The 20,732-nt window shown below is 35.2% G+C and overlaps 1 protein-coding gene across 1 annotated transcript in view; it reads left to right on the plus strand.

Moving 5' to 3' along the window:
- LOC142225073 (uncharacterized) overlaps positions 1-4,543 on the plus strand; it is a 49,218-nt gene extending 44,675 nt beyond the window's left edge. Inside the window, exons 6-7 of the mRNA XM_075294848.1 lie at positions 54-2,993; positions 3,693-4,543. Of these exons, the coding sequence (XP_075150963.1) occupies positions 54-2,993; positions 3,693-4,543 (3,791 nt within the window). The remainder of the gene's footprint in view (positions 1-53; positions 2,994-3,692) is intronic.
- The last annotated feature ends 16,189 nt before the right edge of the window (positions 4,544-20,732 follow it).

The following is a 20,732-nucleotide window of genomic DNA, read 5'->3' on the forward strand; positions in this document are numbered from 1 at the left end:
CGTCAATCCGAATAAAATGGAATCAATTACAAATTTTGCTATTCACGTTAAAGGTCTTCAATCCACAATTGAAGCCTGTGGCCTTGATGATGAGCTTAACGATTCATCTCTACTCCAAGAGCTTATATCCAAATTACCACCATACTATCAAATCAACTGGGGAGCACAAAAATTAATTTTACAGCAAAGTGGGAAAAAAGTAAACTTACTTGATTTTTCTGCATGGATTTTTGACATTGGCCTTTCAGCTAGTACCGTTAATGTTGAAAATAATATTCATTCTTCATCTACCCACAATCGTAAACAAAAAAACGAGTATGTAAACACTCACGGAGATGAGAAGAAAAAGAAATGTCATGTATGTAAGGGAGATTGTAATAACATTGCTAATTGTCAAAAATTCCTTGAGTACGATCGTAAAGAAAGGTGGAATGCAATAAAGCAATTTGATTTGTGCAAGCACTGCTTAAGAAAACACTCAGGTGTTTGCTACAACAAAAACAAGAACTGTAACGTCGATGGGTGCCAATATAAACATCACCACTTATTGCATGGCTCAAGAAACTCACCACACATGCATCCAGAGAGAAGTAATGAGAAGAGAGTGGATACAAAAGAGATTAATATAAACAAAGAAGAGGAAAATCTGAACCCTCATGACGTCACGAAACAACCACTCCTCTTTAAAGTATTACCAGTATGTATTCATGGCAACAACAACAAAGTCGTACATACTTTTGCATTTTTAGATGACGGGTCGTCAACTAGCTTAATAGAAGAGAATATTTTAAATCAATTAGATTTAAAAGGTGAAACTGAACAGCTCTGTCTTAAATGGACGGCTAATGTGAAACGGACTGAGAGTAAGTCACAACGACTGCAAATACGAGTATCAGGACAAAATAAAAAACCATTTTCACTTGATGTACGGTCTGTGAAACAACTTTTATTGCCTGAACAATCGATGGACTATGAATCTCTTTGCCAGAAATACTCTTATTTAAAAGGGTTACCCATCGAAAGCTATTGTGCTGCTACTCCAAAAATTCTTATTGGATTGAACAATGCGAATTTGACAATTTGTAATAAAGTTAGAGAAGGAGGGGTAGGGAAACCAATTGCCATAAAGACAGCGCTTGGTTGGACTGTGTTTGGCCCCTGCGGCGATTCACCCTACTCACCCTTCTCTATGCATATTTGCGAATGTTCAGAGAACGACTCCAAAATACACCAGATGGTGAAATTATTTTATAACGTTGAAAATTTGGGCATAAATTTTGTGAAACAACATACAAATAAAGAAGATGAAAAATCAATGAATATACTAAAAACATTTACCCATCAGCGTGCGGACGGACATTACCAAACATCACTGTTGTGGCGTTATGACGAAGTGTTATTTCCAGATAATTATGAGATGGCAAAAAAGAGACTTGTCTGTCTCGAAAATAAATTATTGAAAAATAAAGACTTGTTGAATACATTCGTGGAAACTTTGAGAAATTATCTAGCAAAGGGTTTTATTAGCAAGATTGACCCAACTGAAAAGTTTCAAAGGGTTTGGTACTTGCCAATATTTCCCGTATGTAATAAAAACAAACCAGGCAAGTGTAGAATTGTATGGGACGCAGCGGCGAAGTTTAACGGGGTCTCTTTAAATTCAATGTTGCTTAAAGGCCCAGATTTTTTATGCTCACTTCAAGCCATTTTGTATAAATTTAGAGAAAGATCAGTAGCGATCTGCGGTGACATCGAGCAAATGTTTCACCAGGTGTTTATTCGGGAAGAAGATAGGCACGTTCAGCGTTTTCTATGGCGAAACTGCCAAACGGATGTGGAGCCAGACGTGTACATTATGAATGTGATGACCTTCGGAGCATCTTGTTCTCCTTGTATCTCCCAATATATAAAAAATGTAAATGCCGCAAAATTCGAAGAAAAGCTACCACAAGCAGCGTCGGCAGTTAAGGAAAATCATTACGTAGACGACTTCCTTTACTCTACAGATACACCAGAACAAGCAATTCAAATAGCAAAAGAAACCCATTTTATACAAAGGCAAGCTGGCTTCAATTTAAGAAATTGGTGCTCCAACGTACCAGCTGTTATTGAACGACTAGAAGGCCAACTAGCAAAATCACAAAAACAGCTTAACATCGGATCGGACAAGGAAACTGAAAAAATTTTGGGTGTTTTTTGGAATCCTCCAACGGATAAAATTGTCTTTAAAATATCCCCTCATATTTTAGAGAATGATGTAGTCTGCGGTAGAAAATATGCAACCAAAAGGCAAATATTGAAAATTTTAATGGCAATTTATGACCCGCTGGGTTTAGTCGGCAACTTCCTCATGTACCTCAAAATAATTCTTCAAGAAATTTGGAAATCCGGGGTTGAGTGGGATGAACCCATCAAGAAAGAACAAAATGAAAAATGGATAAAATGGTTACAACATCTACCGGAATTAGAGAACGTGAGCATTCAGCGATGTTATCTCAAGTGTATATCTGATTACAACAACACAGAAGTCGAGCTACACACGTTTGTAGATGCAAGCGAGAACGGCTACGCCGCAGTAGCTTATCTTCGAATAGTTAATGGTGAGAGTGTGGTTTGCTCATTAGTCGGTTCTAAAACGAGAGTTGCTCCATTGCGTGTTATCTCAATACCTCGTTTAGAACTCATGGCTGCTCTCATTGGTACCCGATTTGCAAACACCATAATAAGCAATCATTCTATCAAAATAAATAGGAAATATTTTTGGTCCGATTCAAGGACGGTCCTAAGTTGGCTCACTTATAATAACAAAAAATACCACCAGTTTGTTGCCCTCCGAGTAAGTGAGATTCTCGAAACTACTGAATTGGGTGAGTGGAATTGGATAACAGGCAAAGAAAACGTAGCTGACGAGGCAACTAAATGGGCAAGAAAGCCTGATATTTCTGCTGAGAGTCGTTGGTTTAAGGGACCGAATTTTCTTCTAAAACCGAAAAGTGAGTGGCCTTCAGAAAAAATAGAATTGGTTCCACCAAAAATCGAATCAAGAGAGACGGTTCTACTACACGTGGACACAACACCAATTATAGAAATCGATCGATTTTCGAAATGGAAAAGACTTTTGAGAACCACTGCATACGTATTGCGATTTTGTAATATTATCAAAAAGAAACAAAAACACAAAGAACTAACATCTGAAGAAATTTTAAAGGCAGAAAGTGTATTGTTTCGCTTGGCACAACTAGAATTTTATTCGGATGAAATTCACGCTCTCAAAATGAACAAACGAGTAAGTAAGGCTAGTTCTATATACAAAGTTTCACCTTTTTTGGATGAATGCGATATTCTTCGGGTTGACGGGCGCTTAAATGAAGCATGGATTTCGGAAGATACAAGAAATCCAACTATTTTGCCCAGAGCTAGCCGCATAACAATGCTGTTAATTAATGATTTCCATTCACATTTTCACCATATGAACCACGAAACAGTGGTTAATGAGATTCGACAAAAATTCTACATACCTAAATTAAGAGCGGTTCTCAAAAGAGTTGTAAAAAATTGTCAGATATGCAAAATAAGGAAAGCTGCTCCAACCATTCCTCAAATGGCAAGGTTGCCGACAGCCCGACTTGCGGCATTTTGTGCTCCCTTTTCGTACACGGGGTTAGATTACTTCGGCCCAATTATGGTTACAGTCGGCAGGCATACGGAGAAAAGATATGGTGCTCTATTCACCTGCTTGACGATGAGAGCCATCCACATTGAAATAGTCACCACACTTAATACATCATCATGCATTATGGCAATTAGAAATTTCATGTGTCGCCGTGGGATTCCAAATGAGTTCTACAGTGACAACGGCACAAATTTTGTTAGTGCAGAAAGGGAACTACGCGAAGCGGCAAAGGAGGTTGACAAAAATGAGTTGGTTCGTAAATTCACCACCACAACAACAAAATGGAATTTTAATCCCCCATCGTCACCACATATGGGTGGCGCATGGGAAAGGCTTGTGCGATCCATAAAAACTGTTTACTATAATATTACGCCAACTAGAATACCAAATGAAGAGTTACTGCGAGGTATGATGGCGGAGGTGGAAAATATTATAAACTCACGGCCTCTTGTGTATGTACCCATCGATAATGAGAATGGTGAGGCAATCACACCAAACCATTTTTTAGTTGGTTCTTCTAACGGTATGAAGCCTTTAGCAATGTATGATGATAGTGGAGTTGCACTGAGGAACAATTGGTTGTATTCTCAACAGTATGCCGAAAGATTTTGGCGGCGATGGGTCAAAGAATATTTACCATCATTAACATTTCGGTCAAAGTGGCATGAGAAAGCAAAACCAATAAGTGTTGGCGATCTGGTTATTGTGGTCGACCCGTCGAGTCCAAGGAACGTGTGGCTTAGAGGAAAAGTTGTTGAAACTTCCATAGCAAAAGATGGGCAAGTTCGTAGCGCAAAAATTCTTACATCCAACGGTGTATTAGTGAGACCCGCTGCCAGATTAGCGGTTTTGGATGTGGCTAAAAATTGAGAGTATTCCTACGAAAGCTTCTAGTAATACTGCAGGGGGGTGTTACCGCCACTGGTCACCCTGTGTTGTGAATTTAATTTTAATTGACGAATCGATTCCGATTATCGAATCATTAATATCATTACCAACTTTAACCATACTTCATTGTCACATTTCTTAAACCCATTCTTTCTTTCTACAATAGTTGGTTGAATTAACCAGAAGCAAAGATTCTTCTAGAAAAAACTTTAAAAATAAGTTGGTGATTTTGATACCAATAAGTATGTACATAACCTTGAACTTTAAAAATATTTAATAAATGTATTAATTTTAAGGAATTAAAACATATGGTTGCGCTTAGAATAAGCAATAAAGAAATAAATGGATTTCGCTAAACTTTAACCTGTGTTGGAAATTTATTCAAAATCGCCACGAACCTTCTATTGGGAACATCGTATTGTCCTTACAATTAAGTGATTTGACTTAAAAATGGGTATCTTAACATGAAAGAAAAAATTTATAGACTAAGGTCGACTTGACTTTAATAATTCAGAAAAATTTTTTAAATTTAATGAAATTGTCTTTAAATTTGTTGTCTTTTTGCATCTTGACTACAAAGCAAATAATTGTTCAAATATAGGACATGTTTTTCAAAACTTTATTTTAAAGAAGTTTTTTACTTCAAACATAGTATAATTTCTACTGGAAGTCGAGTCCTAATTTGGAAAATAAAGTTGCCGTTAACTCGTTTTTAAAGGACTTTGATAGCATATGAAGAAAAAAAGCTGAGAAAGTGAAAAATTAAAATTTGCTTCCTAGAAGCAAGTACACAAAACCTGAATTTAAAAGAGAATTGTGTCTTAAAAGTATCCTTACTTGTATTCTCCGCTTCTTTGGCTCGGAATCAATACCAAATTTTTTAAAGTAAAGACAAAATCTTTGGATCCGAGTATGCTTTTTTTTCAGTGCGATAGGGACCAATTTTGGTATGGTTGTTAGCGGCCATATACTAGCACAAAGTACCAAATTTCAACCGCATCGAATGAATTTTGCTCCTGCAAGAGGCGCCGGAGGTCAAATCTGGGAATCAGTTTATATGGAGGCTATATATAATTATGGACAGATATGGATATTTTTTTCACGGTTGTAAAGGACCATATACTAACACCACGTACCAAATTTCAACCAGATCGGATGAATTTTGCTCCTCCAAGGGGCTCCGGAGATCAAATCTGGGGATCGGTTTATATGGGAGCTATATATAACTATAGACCGATATGGATAAACTTCTGCGTGGTAGTTAGAGACCATGCTAAATCTGGAGGTCGGTTTATATTGGGGTTATATGTAAAAGTGGTCCAATATGGCCTATTTGCAATACCATCCTACCTACATCAATAACAACTACTTATGCCAAGTTTCACGTCGATAGCTTGTTTCGTTCGGATGTTAGCGTGATTTCAACCGACGAACAGACGGACATAGTTAGATCGACTCGAAGTTCACCACGACCCAGAATATATACTTTATGGGGTCTTAGAGCAATATTTCGATGTGTATCAATCACCAAGTTGAGATAATAGTTTCAATCACCAAAGTTAATTAACAAATTAATAAATTCAATTAAAAAAGCGAATTGATATATCAATGTTTGCGATTGGTTTTTTTAAAGACATGAAATCTTTGGCCTCGCGACATTATGCTTTCAGTGCAGACTTTTATATCGAATTGCTTAAAATTTTGCACACGGATCCTGCCGTCAATTGTGCCAAATTTGATTGAAATCGGTGAAGATATAGATATATGTCCTATATATCTTACGCCGGTTTACGTGCAGCTTTGCACAGATTTTATAATTACCATTTGTGTAGTGTTGGTTAGTATATGACATCTTTAGTTTTAATTTAGCATGTTGACTACAAAGAAAAAAATCGTTCAAATATAGAACATGTTTTTCAACACGTTTTTTACTTGAAACATACAATAATTTCTATTGGAAGTCGAGTCTTAATTTGGAAAAAAAAAGTCTTCATTAACTCGTTTTTAAAGGAATTTTATAGCATATGAAGAAAAAAAGCTGAAAAAGCGAAAAATTAAAATTTGCTGCCAAGAAGCAAGTACACAAACCCCAAATTTAAAAGAGAATTGTGTCTTAAAAGTATCCTTACATGTATTCTCCGGTTCTTTGGCTTGGAATCAATACCAACATTTTTAAAGTAAAGACAAAATCTTTGGAACAGGGCATAATTTTTTCAGTGTGGATATTAAGCTATGAAAATATGGATTTTATGAATTACTTCACTTCTATAAAATCATATCACATGGTATAATTAGGTCCTAGAGAAAATCTTGATCAGATGTTTAATGTATAAAAAATATTTACGTGATATTAAAGATTACGCAACCTTAATTTAAGAATGCGAAATTTACAAAATATTAAGGACAAATTTCTTTAAAATAATGAAATTTTAGTTAAAATACAGTTTATAATCTTTGTTTCAAAATTTTTTCATTAAATTTAGGACACAATCTTTGTACTAAGACTAAGGGAGCCACCGTGGTGCAATGGTTAGCATGCCCGCCTTGCATACACAAGGTCGTGGGTTCGATTCCTGCTACGACCGAACACCAAAAAAAAAGTTTTTCAGCGGTGGATTATCCCACCTCGGTAATGCTAGTGACATTTCTGAGGGCTTCAAAGCTTCTCTAAGTGGTTTCACTGGAATGTGGAACGCCGTTCGGACTCGGCTCTAAAAAGGAGGTCCCTTGTCATTGAGCTTAACATGGAATCGGGCAGCACTCAGTGATAAGGGAGAAGTTCACCACTGTGGTATCACAATGGACTGAATAGTCTAAGTGAGTCTGATACATCGGGGTGCCACATAACCTAACCTAACCTAACCTAACCTAACCTAACCTAACCTAACCTAACCTTGTACTAAGGCTTATTTTCCCTAAAGTAAAGAAACACATTTGTGATTTAAAGAAATTGTCATCAAATTAACTGAAATATTGAAACTTTAGATTTAAGATAAAAACACTTCAAATAGAGGCTAAGACTTAGTTTGAGGATTTAGCATCTTTTGTGTAGTTTTTTTTTTTGGAATTAAGAAAAATATGTTTAATTTGAAGTATCCGTTATAATTAGGATTTTTAAACTGGCATTTGTTTGTACGTGAGTACCTTTATTAATAAACCGCGAAAAGAGAATGACAATTTGATAAATGAGTACTGTTCCTAATTTTAATTTTATTGGTTCTAGATTCTTTATTTTAAAGAAGCCGCATCTTTGGCTCGGAATCAATCCTTAAGGGAAGGTCAAAATCTTTGGATCCAAGTAAACTTTTTTTGAGTGACCTTAAGGTTCATATACTCAAAAGAAGTTTATTTGGATCCATATGTTCAGGGTCCCCTCTGGCTTCAATATTAGAATCAACAAAATTAAGATGGAGATCTCATTCATCATAAATGTATTCATGTGTGAGCAAATTATAATTCTTATCTCAAATTTTAAAAACGATTTCTTTATATTTAAAATGGTTTCCTTTACTTTAAGGAAAATGTTTTACTTCAAAGACCTACGACTTTAACAATGGGACGCAAATTTCATAAATTTGTGTCCTAAATTTAATGAACAAAAATTAAAGCAAAGATAATAAATTTTATTTTAATTAACCCTTAAATGCACACTGTATCTTTTGAGATGCAATCAGAAGAAAATCTTACGACTGAAAATGTTTACCAAGTTCTAAGAGAGTTTTTTGTGTTTAATACATCATAACGCTATTTATAAAAGTATGCTTTTCCGAAAAATTTGATGTACTGCTGAATAATATGCAGTCAAAATTAACAATCATATTTTGACCCACAATTGAAAAAACTACAAATTGGGAATTAAATAATATTTACCAGAGATGAAAGTAATATTTGTAAAAAAAACTAAGTAGTGTCAAAATACTTCTTTTCTCCATTCTGTACTAAAATCAAATTGTGTATTTTTAAATAAAAACTTAGTTTAATGTGCATTGTATTTTTTAAGATACAGCCACTACTTTTTTCAAACAAAGAAAAACACATAAAAATGTGTTTGTAAAAGAATTGGTATGCAGATATTCTTTTTTACCATTTTGCATATTATATATTTTTGCGGAGAAATCGTTGATCCTATGCATTTAAGAAATTTGCATAACATTGCATAAATTTCTAGTCCTAAAATTTAATTTGCATAATATTCCATATTAGACAAATATTTTTTCAGTGTAGGTGGATAAAGGCTTCACCATGAGTGTATCTGAGGATACAAAAAAAGAACGATTTTAAAACTCTTTCAAGTCCAATTAGCTTAAAATTTTAATCTTAAGTTATTTGTAATAAATAAATAAATAAATAAATAAATAAATAAATAAAAAAAATTTTAACTGGAATATATTAATTTTATTAATATTCAAAATCCCGTTAATATCAATCAATAATTAAATACCAGAAAACTTGTTTCGTTTAAATTTGTGACGTTATAGAGATTAAAAGAGCAAATATTTACATGCAATAATCAGGATTATTAAATACGATACCTTCCCTATAGTGGATTAAGTCTTTTTCGAATGGTAGATAAATATACACTTGAAACATTAAATCAATGCTCACGTTACCATACCATACAATGTTCATGAGTTATATTGTTTTTTTTTAAGATGGTGGGGTTGAGATTGTTAAAACAAATCAAAAGACTTAAGAAGCAAACTTGTTTCTTGTGATGTAATTACGGGGTTCTATGCGAACACAATTTAATCCCGTATAAAATTGATTATTTTCAAAACACGAGGATTGTTTGTTCTTGATATACAAAACATACGTATTTGCTGGCGGTCTTTTATGTTTGTTCTAAAACCACAAATATAACAATGACCTTGATTATTTAAATTATATTTGGTTTTGATTCTATATTGTGGATTACCCTATGGTATTATATGGTCATACCTATTGAACAAAAGATATGTCTTTTTATATCTTTGCCATTTGATCTATGTTATGATTTTTAATTTAAAAAAAAACATACAAGACAATATGTAATTGTTTATAATTTGTTGAAATTTATCAAATAATGCCAATCAAATCATTTTATTTTTTTTTCTTGTCTGAAGTGATAAAAACTCATGCAAACATGTATACACAGTGTTTATTAATTACAGCTATTATCACAAAACATGGAGTTAAGAAACAATGTAAACATGGCCTACAGCAAACAAGGAATGACGGTTGGTTAAATCGATCAAATGACCAGGCACACTGCCACACTCATATACAAAATGTTTGTACACCCTGAAACAGGTGATTATTTTTATTTAAACGCAAATTTACCACAAAGCAAAAAATAAACCTATAATTATATATCCAAGCATATATAATTAAAAGTGTAATTAAAACGAAAAATGAATCATGACATATGCGATGTATAAAATAAATATTGATGCCACAGGGACCGTTAAAAACAAAACGGAAATCTTTTAGTGAAACATGATTGTTCAGTTGCTGAATGAATCAAGAATAATTTGACAGGACAACGTCTAACGATTTCTCAAAGATTGGTTACGGTTATTGAAAACCTAAACGCATGTTAATAAGGTCGTAAATTCCGTTCACGAAACTACGAAAGGTCATATATGCGATTTGCCTGCAATTTTGGAATCTGGGGTTTTTGGCCTCATGAAGAGATATTTTAACCGATATAGACCGATCACTTGTTTTTTTCAGCGTTTTGCCACCATATATATGGGGTCTACCGTGGTACAATGTTTAGCATGCCCGCTTTGCATACAAAGGGTCATGGGATCAATGGTTTCTAAATATAGCAAATATTTATCTGATATAAATTAGATTTCAAACCTGATATTGGCTTGCAACCACAAAGAGATAAGATATAGAGTAAATTGTTAAAATGTTTATATATAGTGCCTCATAAACGTAATTGTCTTCATCCAAATTTGGCGATAACAAAATAACTGATACTTCTCACACATAGATAGCGTTACATAAAATTACTAGCTGTCGGTTTGATATCCCTTACAAGGCAGCTGAAAATTCAGCTGGTTTTTTGCTGGTAATTTTTATACCCTCCACCACAGGATGGGGGTATATTAACTTTGTCATTCTAAGACCCCATAAAGTATATATATTCAGGGTCGTGGTGAAATTCTGAGTCGATCTAAGCATGTTCATCCGTCCGTCTGTTGAAATCACGCTAACTTCCGAACGAAGCAAGCTATCGACTTGAAACTTGGCACAAGTAGTTGTTATTTATGTAGGTCCGATGGTATTGCAAATGGGCCGATCCGATATCACTTTTACGTATAGCCCTCATGTAAACCCACCCCCAGCTTTGGTTGCGGATCCTCTAAGAGAAGTAAATTTTATTCCGATCCAGCTGAAATTTGGTACATGGTGTTTGTATAAAGGGTGATACGGTCAAAATTTGGTCAAGGGAAAACGCGTGTAAATCGGTGAGATCGTTTATTTAAAAAATCTAATTAAATTTCTTTTTCAAGTTCAATTAGTATAAAATTCAGGAAAAATATTCAGTTAGGCTTTCGCTTTTCCAAATCCGAATTGCCGGGCCTCACGCTTGACACCTGCCATCAGATTTTGTACAGCCACCTTGTCCACCTTCTTCGCCGCAGAAAGCCAGTTTGGCTTGAACTGCTGCTCGTCCTTAGCAGTTTTTTTGGTCTTCTTTAGGATCCGCTTGACAATAACCCAGTATTTCTCAATTGGGCGGAGCTCTGGCGTGTTGGGAGCGTTCTTGTCCTTTGGAACCACCTGCACGTTGTTGGCGGCGTACCACTCCATGGCCTTTTTACCGTAATGGCAAGATGCCAAATCCGGCCAAAACAGTACGGAACAACCGTGTTTCTTCAGGAAAGGCAGCAGACGTTTATTCAAACACTCTTTCACGTAAATTTCTTGGTTGACAGTCCCGGAAGCTATGGAAATGCTGCTTTTCAAGCCACAGGTACAGATGGCTTGCCAAACCAGATATTTCTTTGCGACCTTTGACAGTTTTATGTGCTTGAAAATATCTGCTACCTTTCCCCTTCCTTTTGCCGTATAAAACTCCTGTCCCGGAAGCTGCTTGTAGTCGGCTTTGATGTAGGTTTCGTCGTCCATTACCACGCAGTCAAACTTCATCAGCATCGTCGTGTACAGCCTCCGGGATCGCGCTTTGGCCGTCGTATTTTGTTTATCATCGCGATTTGGAGTCACTACCTTCTTGTAAGTCGATAGTCCGGCTCGTTTTTTGGCTCGATGCACGGTTGTAGACGATACACCCAGCTTATTTGCGGCATCCCGGAGAGAGAGGTTAAGGTTTCGCTTGAAACTACCGGCAACTCTCTTTGTCGTCTCAGCGGCTTCCGGTTTTCGATTTCCCCCCGATTCAGACTTCCTGGCTGTCGACAAACGTTCCCCAAACACTTTAATTACATTTGTAACGGTTGATTTGGCAACTTTTAGCGATTTTGCCAGCTTTGCGTGCGAGTAGCTCGGATTTTCGCGATGCGCGAGCAAAATTTTGGTACGCTGCTCTTCTTGTTTGGACGGCATTTTGACAACTGAAGAGTGAATTCCAAAATCAAAATAGGAGCAACATTCTACACACACACACCTTCAAAATGAGGGGTGTTCAGGTTTTTTAAATGCAAAATTGAAAGAAATACGTCAAGTTTATATTGACCAAATTTTGACCGTATCACCCTTTATGGTCTCTAACAACCATGCGGAAATTGGTCCACATCGGTCCATAATTATATAAAGCCCCATATAAGCCGATCCCCAGATTTGGCTTGTGGAGCCCCTAAGAGAAGCAAATTTCATCCGATCCGGCTGAAATTTGGTATATGGTGTTGGTATATGGTCTATAAGAACCAAGCAAAAATTGTTCCATATCGGTTCATAATTATATATAGCTCCAATATACACCGATCCCCACATTTGCCTTGCGGATCCTCTAAGAGAAGTAAATTTCATCCGATCCAGCTGAAATTTAGTACATGGTGTTGGTATATGGTATCTAACAACCATGCGAAGATTGGTCCACATCGGTCCATAATTATACATAGCCCCCATATAAACCGATCCCCAGATTTGGTTTGTGGAGAGGCAAATTTCATCCGATCCGGTTGAATTTTGGTATATGGTTTTGGTATATGGTCTATAAGAACCAAGCAAAAATTGGTCCATATCGGTTCATAATTATATATAACCCCAATATAAACCGATCCCCAGATGTGACCTCCAGAGCCTCTTGAGGGAGAACAATTCATCCGATCCGGTGGAAATTTGGTACATTTCGCTAGTATATAGTCGATAATAACCATGCCAAAATTGGCCCATATCGATCTATATCATATATAACCCCCAAATAAACCGATCCCCAATCACAGAAAAATCACGATTGCCACTCGAGCCAAACATAATCTACCAGAATGTTATCGCCGTAGAAAATTTTGTCAAAATTTAATATTTCTATAGAAAATTTTGTCAGAAATTTATTTCTATAAAAAATTTTGTCAAAATATAATTTTTATACAAAATTTTGTCAAAAATGTATTTCTATAGAAAATTTTGTCAGAATTTTATTTCTGTAGAAAATTTTCTCAAAATGTTATTTTTATAGAAAATTTTTGAAACATTTCATAGTTGGAGAGGAATATTTTACAAAATCTTTCAAAACATCAAGAATTTTACCAATCTATTAAACAGTAAAAAATCTGCCATTTTGGGTAGACTCGTGTTCATAATTGTATATATCCCCCATAAAAAGCGACCCCAATATTTCAATTCTGGCTCTAGAATTACCGCACAAAAGTTCATATCGGTTCGTAATAATTTCTTCCCTATATATACCGGTCAAGAATATATATGAATCGACCTTTCTTTTGTCTACTATATATCCCGCATGGACTAACTTACAATTTAGAAGATGATGCTAAGAAGTTTTAAGATGCATTGCCATTGGCCGCAACCCAAGTAATTCATTTGTGGATGCCCGTCTATAGTAGAAGTTTCTACACAATCCATGGTGGAGGGTACATAAGATTCGGCCTGGCCGAACTTACGGGCGTATATACTTGTTTGTTATAAATTTCTTTAATCGTATGAAAATTTCAGGTTGGCAGACCATTCGATAAATATTCGATTTATATGTGAGCGTATAGTCTACAGCCAGACGCACAAATTTAGATCATTTTAAAATAAAATTAAAAAAATATTAATTTAAAATTAATATTTCGAAATATTACAAATAGAATTTTATGGTGGCGGTCATTAAAATGGATCGATTGAGCTCATTTGCTAAACTAACCTTCAAGAAAAAATAGAGTAATCCTCATCATTGGGTGTATCATCGCAATTACAGTCAATGATCTCGCCAATCGATCAATATCGAAAAAAAAAATCGTAGTTAAAATAACGCTTAATTTAACTTATTTTTATTGCAAAAAAAAATATTTGGTTGTAGTTAAGTTTTATTTCTTTTTCGAAATTTTTCGCAGCCCAATGAAATTTCCTTTTGCTATGTATGCCTCAAACATTGTATGAACTAAATGTGGGCATAAAGTTCAATGACCGTACACATAACTTCAATATGAACTAAAGCAAAAGAAAATATTTGTATGATTCCAAAAAATAGTAAGAATGAACTACTAAATGATTAAAATGGTCATGATGTGTGCACCAATGCTTTTCTTCTTTACTTTTTGTTAAAGAGAAGAAGTAATTTCGTAAACTTCAGCTAAACAGTATAACAAGGCATATCATTTTTCGGTTTTTAACAGCGTTTTGTGGAAATTTCACGCGAGGTAGTTCATTCTTTCTATAAAACAATTTATTTTTTTCGGTGTACTGAACATTCTAGATTTGCAAAATTAATAAGAACATTTTCTTTTTGTAAGATTTCTAGGATTATATATGACATCCTTGAAATACAGTTTCGTTTTTTAAACGTTTGTAAGAATTATTTAAATTTATCATTAATTTTATTCCAATAAGAATTATGTTGGCAGTTAACCTTTTGCTGAATAACAATAGACCATAGGACGTTAGTTTGTGTTGCTCACCACATTAATTGCTTTTTTACTTCGAAGCAAAAATTGCGAAAATTATTACGGCCATAAATTATGGTCATCTATTGTTTTCGGTATGAAATCGAGTTCGTTTCTTAAGTCTTTTGTTTTTTGTCCTGTCCTTTGGACAAAAGGAATTTGTTCATTGTTGAATTCGTTATTATTGTTGCTCTTGTTTTACAGGTAAATAAATCATAATATTAAAACACACACATACAAACACACGCACAAACATACATTTATTTAAATGCCATATAACAGGCCCAAGGAAGACTTAGAAAAAGGAGATTTGCATAACTAACATTTTCCAAGCATTGGTCAGACGCCCAAAAATGGTAAAAATTGGGAACATGAACAGTATGAACATCGTCAACCATTGCCATCATCGTCATCATCATCATCGGTGGCATAGTCCTCCCATATATACATATCGATATAGCTGGCCAGCAGACATGGTCTTAAGACCAGATAAAGGGGGGCTACGAGACAAATGTTGGTAGAAACTGCCTCACCTACCAAAACGACAACAGACAATACCAGAGCTACTTAAAAATTAAACTTGTCGTCTACCCCAAAAAAGCAGGAACAAACTGATCTCTAGTGCCTTGCTTAAAATTATGCGTGGGTGCCTTACGCAAGACCCACTGAATACAAGTTAAATAAAGGCAGGTGATTTTAATCTACAGACAGGAATCTGGCTCAAACAGGTGAACTCAAGCGTAACCTGTAATACACGTAACTTTCAACAATGACGGTCAGTTTAGAAGGGAGCGGATGGGGAAAGACCTCGATCTTGGGAAGAAGATTTTGTGTGTTTTTTGCCACAAAGCAAACGAAAAACAAAAACAAATCAAGTTTAATAAACCCCACAACCAAAATAAGGCTCTTCATCTCCAATTTAAAATTCTCAAAACGAGAGGATCCTAAAAACGACAATAGCAACAACAAAATAAATGCTAAATCACGACTTTCGCTTGAAGCTACGCAAACGAAGTAACGATGCTTCCACCAACAACCAATCCAAAAAAAAAAATCCAAATAATCGGTGTTGTTATACCCTTTTTATTCAAACCCAATGGATATCAGAACCATAGCAAGATGAACAAGTCCCATAGAATGCCAAATTTATAAAAAGGCAAATTGAATTGAAGTCTTTGTTTTCCATGAGTGGCAGTACTGACCGTACTAGCTGACCGGCCTACTGGCTGGCTGACTGCCTGTCTAGTTGCTTGAATGGATTATTTGCTGCTGGTGCTTCTGGCTGTTGTCCTTTGGAACTGGAGCAAAATCATATTATTCGAATCTTTGCATTTTTTAAGAGTTATAACTTTTTATGGTCACAAACAACCATCACAGGCAAAATCAGTAAACCACGAAAAAAAAATTGTTTGTTCCCAGTTTAGACCTTGTTAAGTCCACACATACACACACACTCACACACAAATGTGCAATGGCAATACCAGTGCAATATCTACCCAGAATATTGTTTTACGTTCGAATGTTTGGTGAACCTGTCGCTTCGATAGAGAATCGTGTACCATTTTTGTTGTTGTTGGAGCCTTATGTTGTAGTTCACTCACTGGAAGCTAATTTACATATGACTAGTACGTAATCTCATGTGATATTAAGCAATTTCCATAGCCCAGCTACAAGTAAACGCCCAAGTTATTTTTATTATTTTTTCTGGGGTAACTATTTTAGTTCACACAGATTGTGGGCAGACAGCCAACCTTGATATGGCTCAAAGGTATGGGTATACAACGAAGGAAAGTTAAATTCTATTAAAAATAATTTTTTTGGAAAGAATATAATTTAAAACGTGAATAGATTGCTTAAATAATTCCAAATTGCTTTCGATTTTATGAAATATTTGATGCAGGGATACTAAAGTTAATTTTTATACGTATTGTTCTTAGGCGATCGGACATATCCCCCCAGAAAAAAAATTTGCAAGTTCTTCCAAAGGCTCAACTTTAAAAGCACTTCCAGCAGATGTGCTCCCAATGATGTTCTTTATTTTAACTACACAGAAAGTTCTTTTAATTCAATTTTTTATAACATGATTTTTTCATATTTTTAATGGATAATTTTAACTTTTTTTGTTTCAAATAGGTTAAAAACACAGCAAGAATTCATAAAATGAGACAAATTATTTAAGTTTTTTCGAAAAAAATGCTAACTGAAAAAATTGTGAATTTTTGAAAATATTTGAGGTCACATGTTTCAGACAAGCGTTAGAATCCATTAAAAATTATTAAAAATTATAAAAATTATTTATTTGACAAAATATTACAGAATTTTTTAATTTACATCCAAAACATTGAATTCGGATCACACGTAAAAAAGTGATGCAAATTCAGTGCAACGGCTGTTGAAATGGAGGACTTCCGTCCTACGACAAGCCCATGTTAAATTAATCGCTTCTGCGTCAATTTTGCACCACTTCCGGATCCAAAAATAATATTCTTTTTACTTTTTTGGCCACGCTTTTTTTGCTGGGCCCTAAAGGACATATCGCTCAAAATGATTTTTGGGCGTTATGACATCCATTGGGGCGGTCACATCGCCCAATTTTAGTTTGGGATTTATGTCCTCCCTCATCGCGGTCATATGTCCCAAAAAATAGGCGGTCAAAACACCCAATATTTTATGGCGACCAGACATATCCCCCAACGGACATTTCGCCCAAAATGATTTTTGGGCATTATGACCTCCAATGGGGCGGTCACATCGCCCAATTTTAGTTTGGGCTTTATGTCCTCCCTCATCGCGGTCATATGTCCCAAAAAATAGGCGGTCAAAACGCCCAATATTTTATGGGGAAAATAATGTCGGAATACAAATCAAAAACTGTCCTAAATGAAGTAGTTTTTATCCCCAATTTTGGTTAACTAAATACGTATGGTATTTAATTCCAAATGCCGTAACTAGAAAGACAGTGCAGATCTCGTGGTCTATAAGTAAATTAAGGAGAAAATGGTGCAAAACGCTCCACAAAGTCCCCAAGAACTTGCCAAATCAGAACATATGAGTGAATACTAAATGTGCGAAAGTGTGCCGGAAAAGATATTTTAGCAAAACACTATTATGGAAGCCGATTTGGCATACAGTCTCTTTGTGTTCCAACCCAGTAACTGAAATAATGAATGAATGAAATATGGATGATGGAGATGCTATTGTTTTATTGATGTCCCTTTTTCGGTCGTTGTTAAATTCATCACATTCAGTTCGTCCTCAAATCCTAGCGACTTTCAGTTTATTATCTTGTTCTAAACATTAAAATTGGAAAGAGATGCCTCATCTGCCTCCAAATCGCGCGTGCGAATCCTTTTTTAAATTCATCACATTCAGTTCATCCTCATATTCTTGCAACTTTCGTTTTATTATCTTGTTCCAAACACTAAAATTGGAACGAGATGAGATGATCGATTTGCTGCTGATGGGTACTTGAAATAAATCGCGCGCGCGATTTTTTTCACGTACCCATCAGCAGCAAATCGATCATCTCATCTCGTTCCAATTTTCAGTTTAAAATACATAATTTTCAATTCAGCATTTGTCTGGTTTGTTCAAAAGAAAAAAATTATCAATTTCCGAATTTTCATGTTTCAATATATAAATTCAAATGTCTTGGAGCTTAAACCGACCTATTTCACGAGCGAAATAGGTCTTCGTAGTGCCACTTTAGCCGCTTTTCCATTTCAATCGTACGCTGAGAAGAAAAATGGTCAAAAATTCTGTTCCAGCCAAAAACAATTAAAACAAACGATGAAGCCAAGATATGCTAGTTTTACATCTTCTTCCAGCATATACAATAAAAACAGAATTCGATATTTGTCAATAAGAGGCATATATATCTATTAAATATTAAAAAAAAAAATTAATGGATAGATGAAGTAATCATATCTAGCTTTTGAATGATTTAAAAAAATACTTTTTGTTATTTTAAACTATTGTTTATATTCAATTATATTCAAACGGTCATAACACCCACATTTTTTATGGGGCTTATGACCGCGATGAGGGAGGACATAAAGCCCAAACTAAAATTGGGCGATGTGACCGCCCCAATGGAGGTCATAACGCCCAAAAATCATTTTGGGCGAAATGTCCGTTGGGGGATATGTCCGGTCGCCGTATTTTATGGGGAAAATGAATGTCGGAATGCAAATCAAAACTGTCCTAAATGAAGTAGTTTTGATCCCCAATTTTGGTTAACTACATACATACGGTATTAAATTCAAAATACCGTAACTAGAAAGACAGTGCAGATCTCGTGGTCTATAAGAAAATGCTAAGACAATTAAGGAGAAAACGCTCCACAAAACCCCCAAGAACTCATAGCACTATTTGCCAAATCGGAACATATGAGTGAAAAGAAAGTGTGCCGGAAAAGATATTTTAGCAAACCACTATTATGGAAGCCGATTTGGCATATAGTCTCTTTGTGTTCCTCCCCAGTAACTGAAATATCCTGCTATCTCAACAAAAAACGTAAATGGGAGAATAATTTTGGCCTCCGTGGTCATATGGATGTAAATCGGGCGAAAGATATATATGGAAGCTATATCTAAATCTGGACCGATTTCAACGAAATTTGGCACACTTAACGATACTATTAAACGTACTCCTTATGCAAAATTTGAAGCAACTCAGGGCAAAACTCTGGCTTTTGAAGCCATATAAGTACAAATCGGACGAAAGATATATATTTGAGCTATATCAAAATCTGAACCGATTTGAACCAAATTTGACACGCTTAACGATACTATTAAACGTACTCCTTGTGCAAAATTTGAAGCAAATCAGGGCAAACCTCTGGCTTTTGAGGCCATATGAGTCTAAATCGGGCGAAATATATATATATGGGAGCTATATCTAAATCTGAATTGATTTTAACCAAATTTAGCACACTGAATGATACTCTTAAACATACTCCTTGTGCAAAATTTTAAGCAAATCAGGACAAAACTCTGGCTTTTGCGGTCATATTAGTCGAAATCGATTTGGCTGATATTTTGCATATCTTACGAAAGCCCCAAAATATTTGGCTGCCCGAAATTTTGAGAAAATATGTTGATAAATACTTCAATTATGACCAGATCGGTGATAAATATATATGGCAGCTAAATCTAAATCTGAACCGATTTTTTTCAAAATCAATAGCGATTGTCTTTTAGCCAATGTAAAACTCTGTGCCAAATTGGAGGACGATCGACTTAAACTGCGAGTTGTACTTTGCACACAAAATTACATATACGGACAGACAGACGGACATCGCTAAATCGACTCAGAATTTAATTCTAAGACGATCGGTATACTAACTGATGGGTCTCAGACTTTTCCTTCTTGGAGTTACATACAAATGCACAAACTTATTATACCCTCTACCACAGTAGTGGTGAGGGTATAAAAATGTATTTCTAAACTTATTAAACTGTTAAATCTTGTAAACTGTTAAATCTGTTTTACCATTAAGTAACGTTCAAAAGTTTTTATCAAACATTCATAACTAGCGCTTTCAATTATAAGAAGTATTACTAATAAATAAATTAAATAAAGAAAAATAAATTAACATTTATTTCACTTCTTTAAATGTGTTATTATACTCTCCACCATAAAGGGATAATGAAGGTGTATGGAGACTTTACGTTGCTTCTACACCCAAAGAAAAAAACTTTCCTAAGGAACGAACTTTTAGACAAAGGACATTCCCCTTTCTTAAAAAGTATTTTTTTAGACCAAACAAACCCAAATTTACCCAACCCAACGATTGTCTCCAATTCTTTTTATTGGACTTTAAAGGGTGATACGGTCAAAATTTGGTCAATATAAACTTGACGTATTTCTTTCAATTTTGCATTTAAAAAACCTGAACACCCCTCATTTTGAAGGTGTGTGTGTGTAGAATGTTGCTCCTATTTTGATTTTGGAATTCACTCTTCAGTTGTCAAAATGCCGTCCAAACAAGAAGAGCAGCGTACCAAAATTTTGCTCGCGCATCGCGAAAATCCGAGCTACTCGCACGCAAAGCTGGCAAAATCGCTAAAAGTTGCCAAATCAACCGTTACAAATGTAATTAAAGTGTTTGGGGA

This window comes from Haematobia irritans, chromosome 2 (assembly GCF_050003625.1).
Source record: "Haematobia irritans isolate KBUSLIRL chromosome 2, ASM5000362v1, whole genome shotgun sequence".
NCBI classification, from domain to species: domain Eukaryota; kingdom Metazoa; phylum Arthropoda; class Insecta; order Diptera; family Muscidae; genus Haematobia; species Haematobia irritans.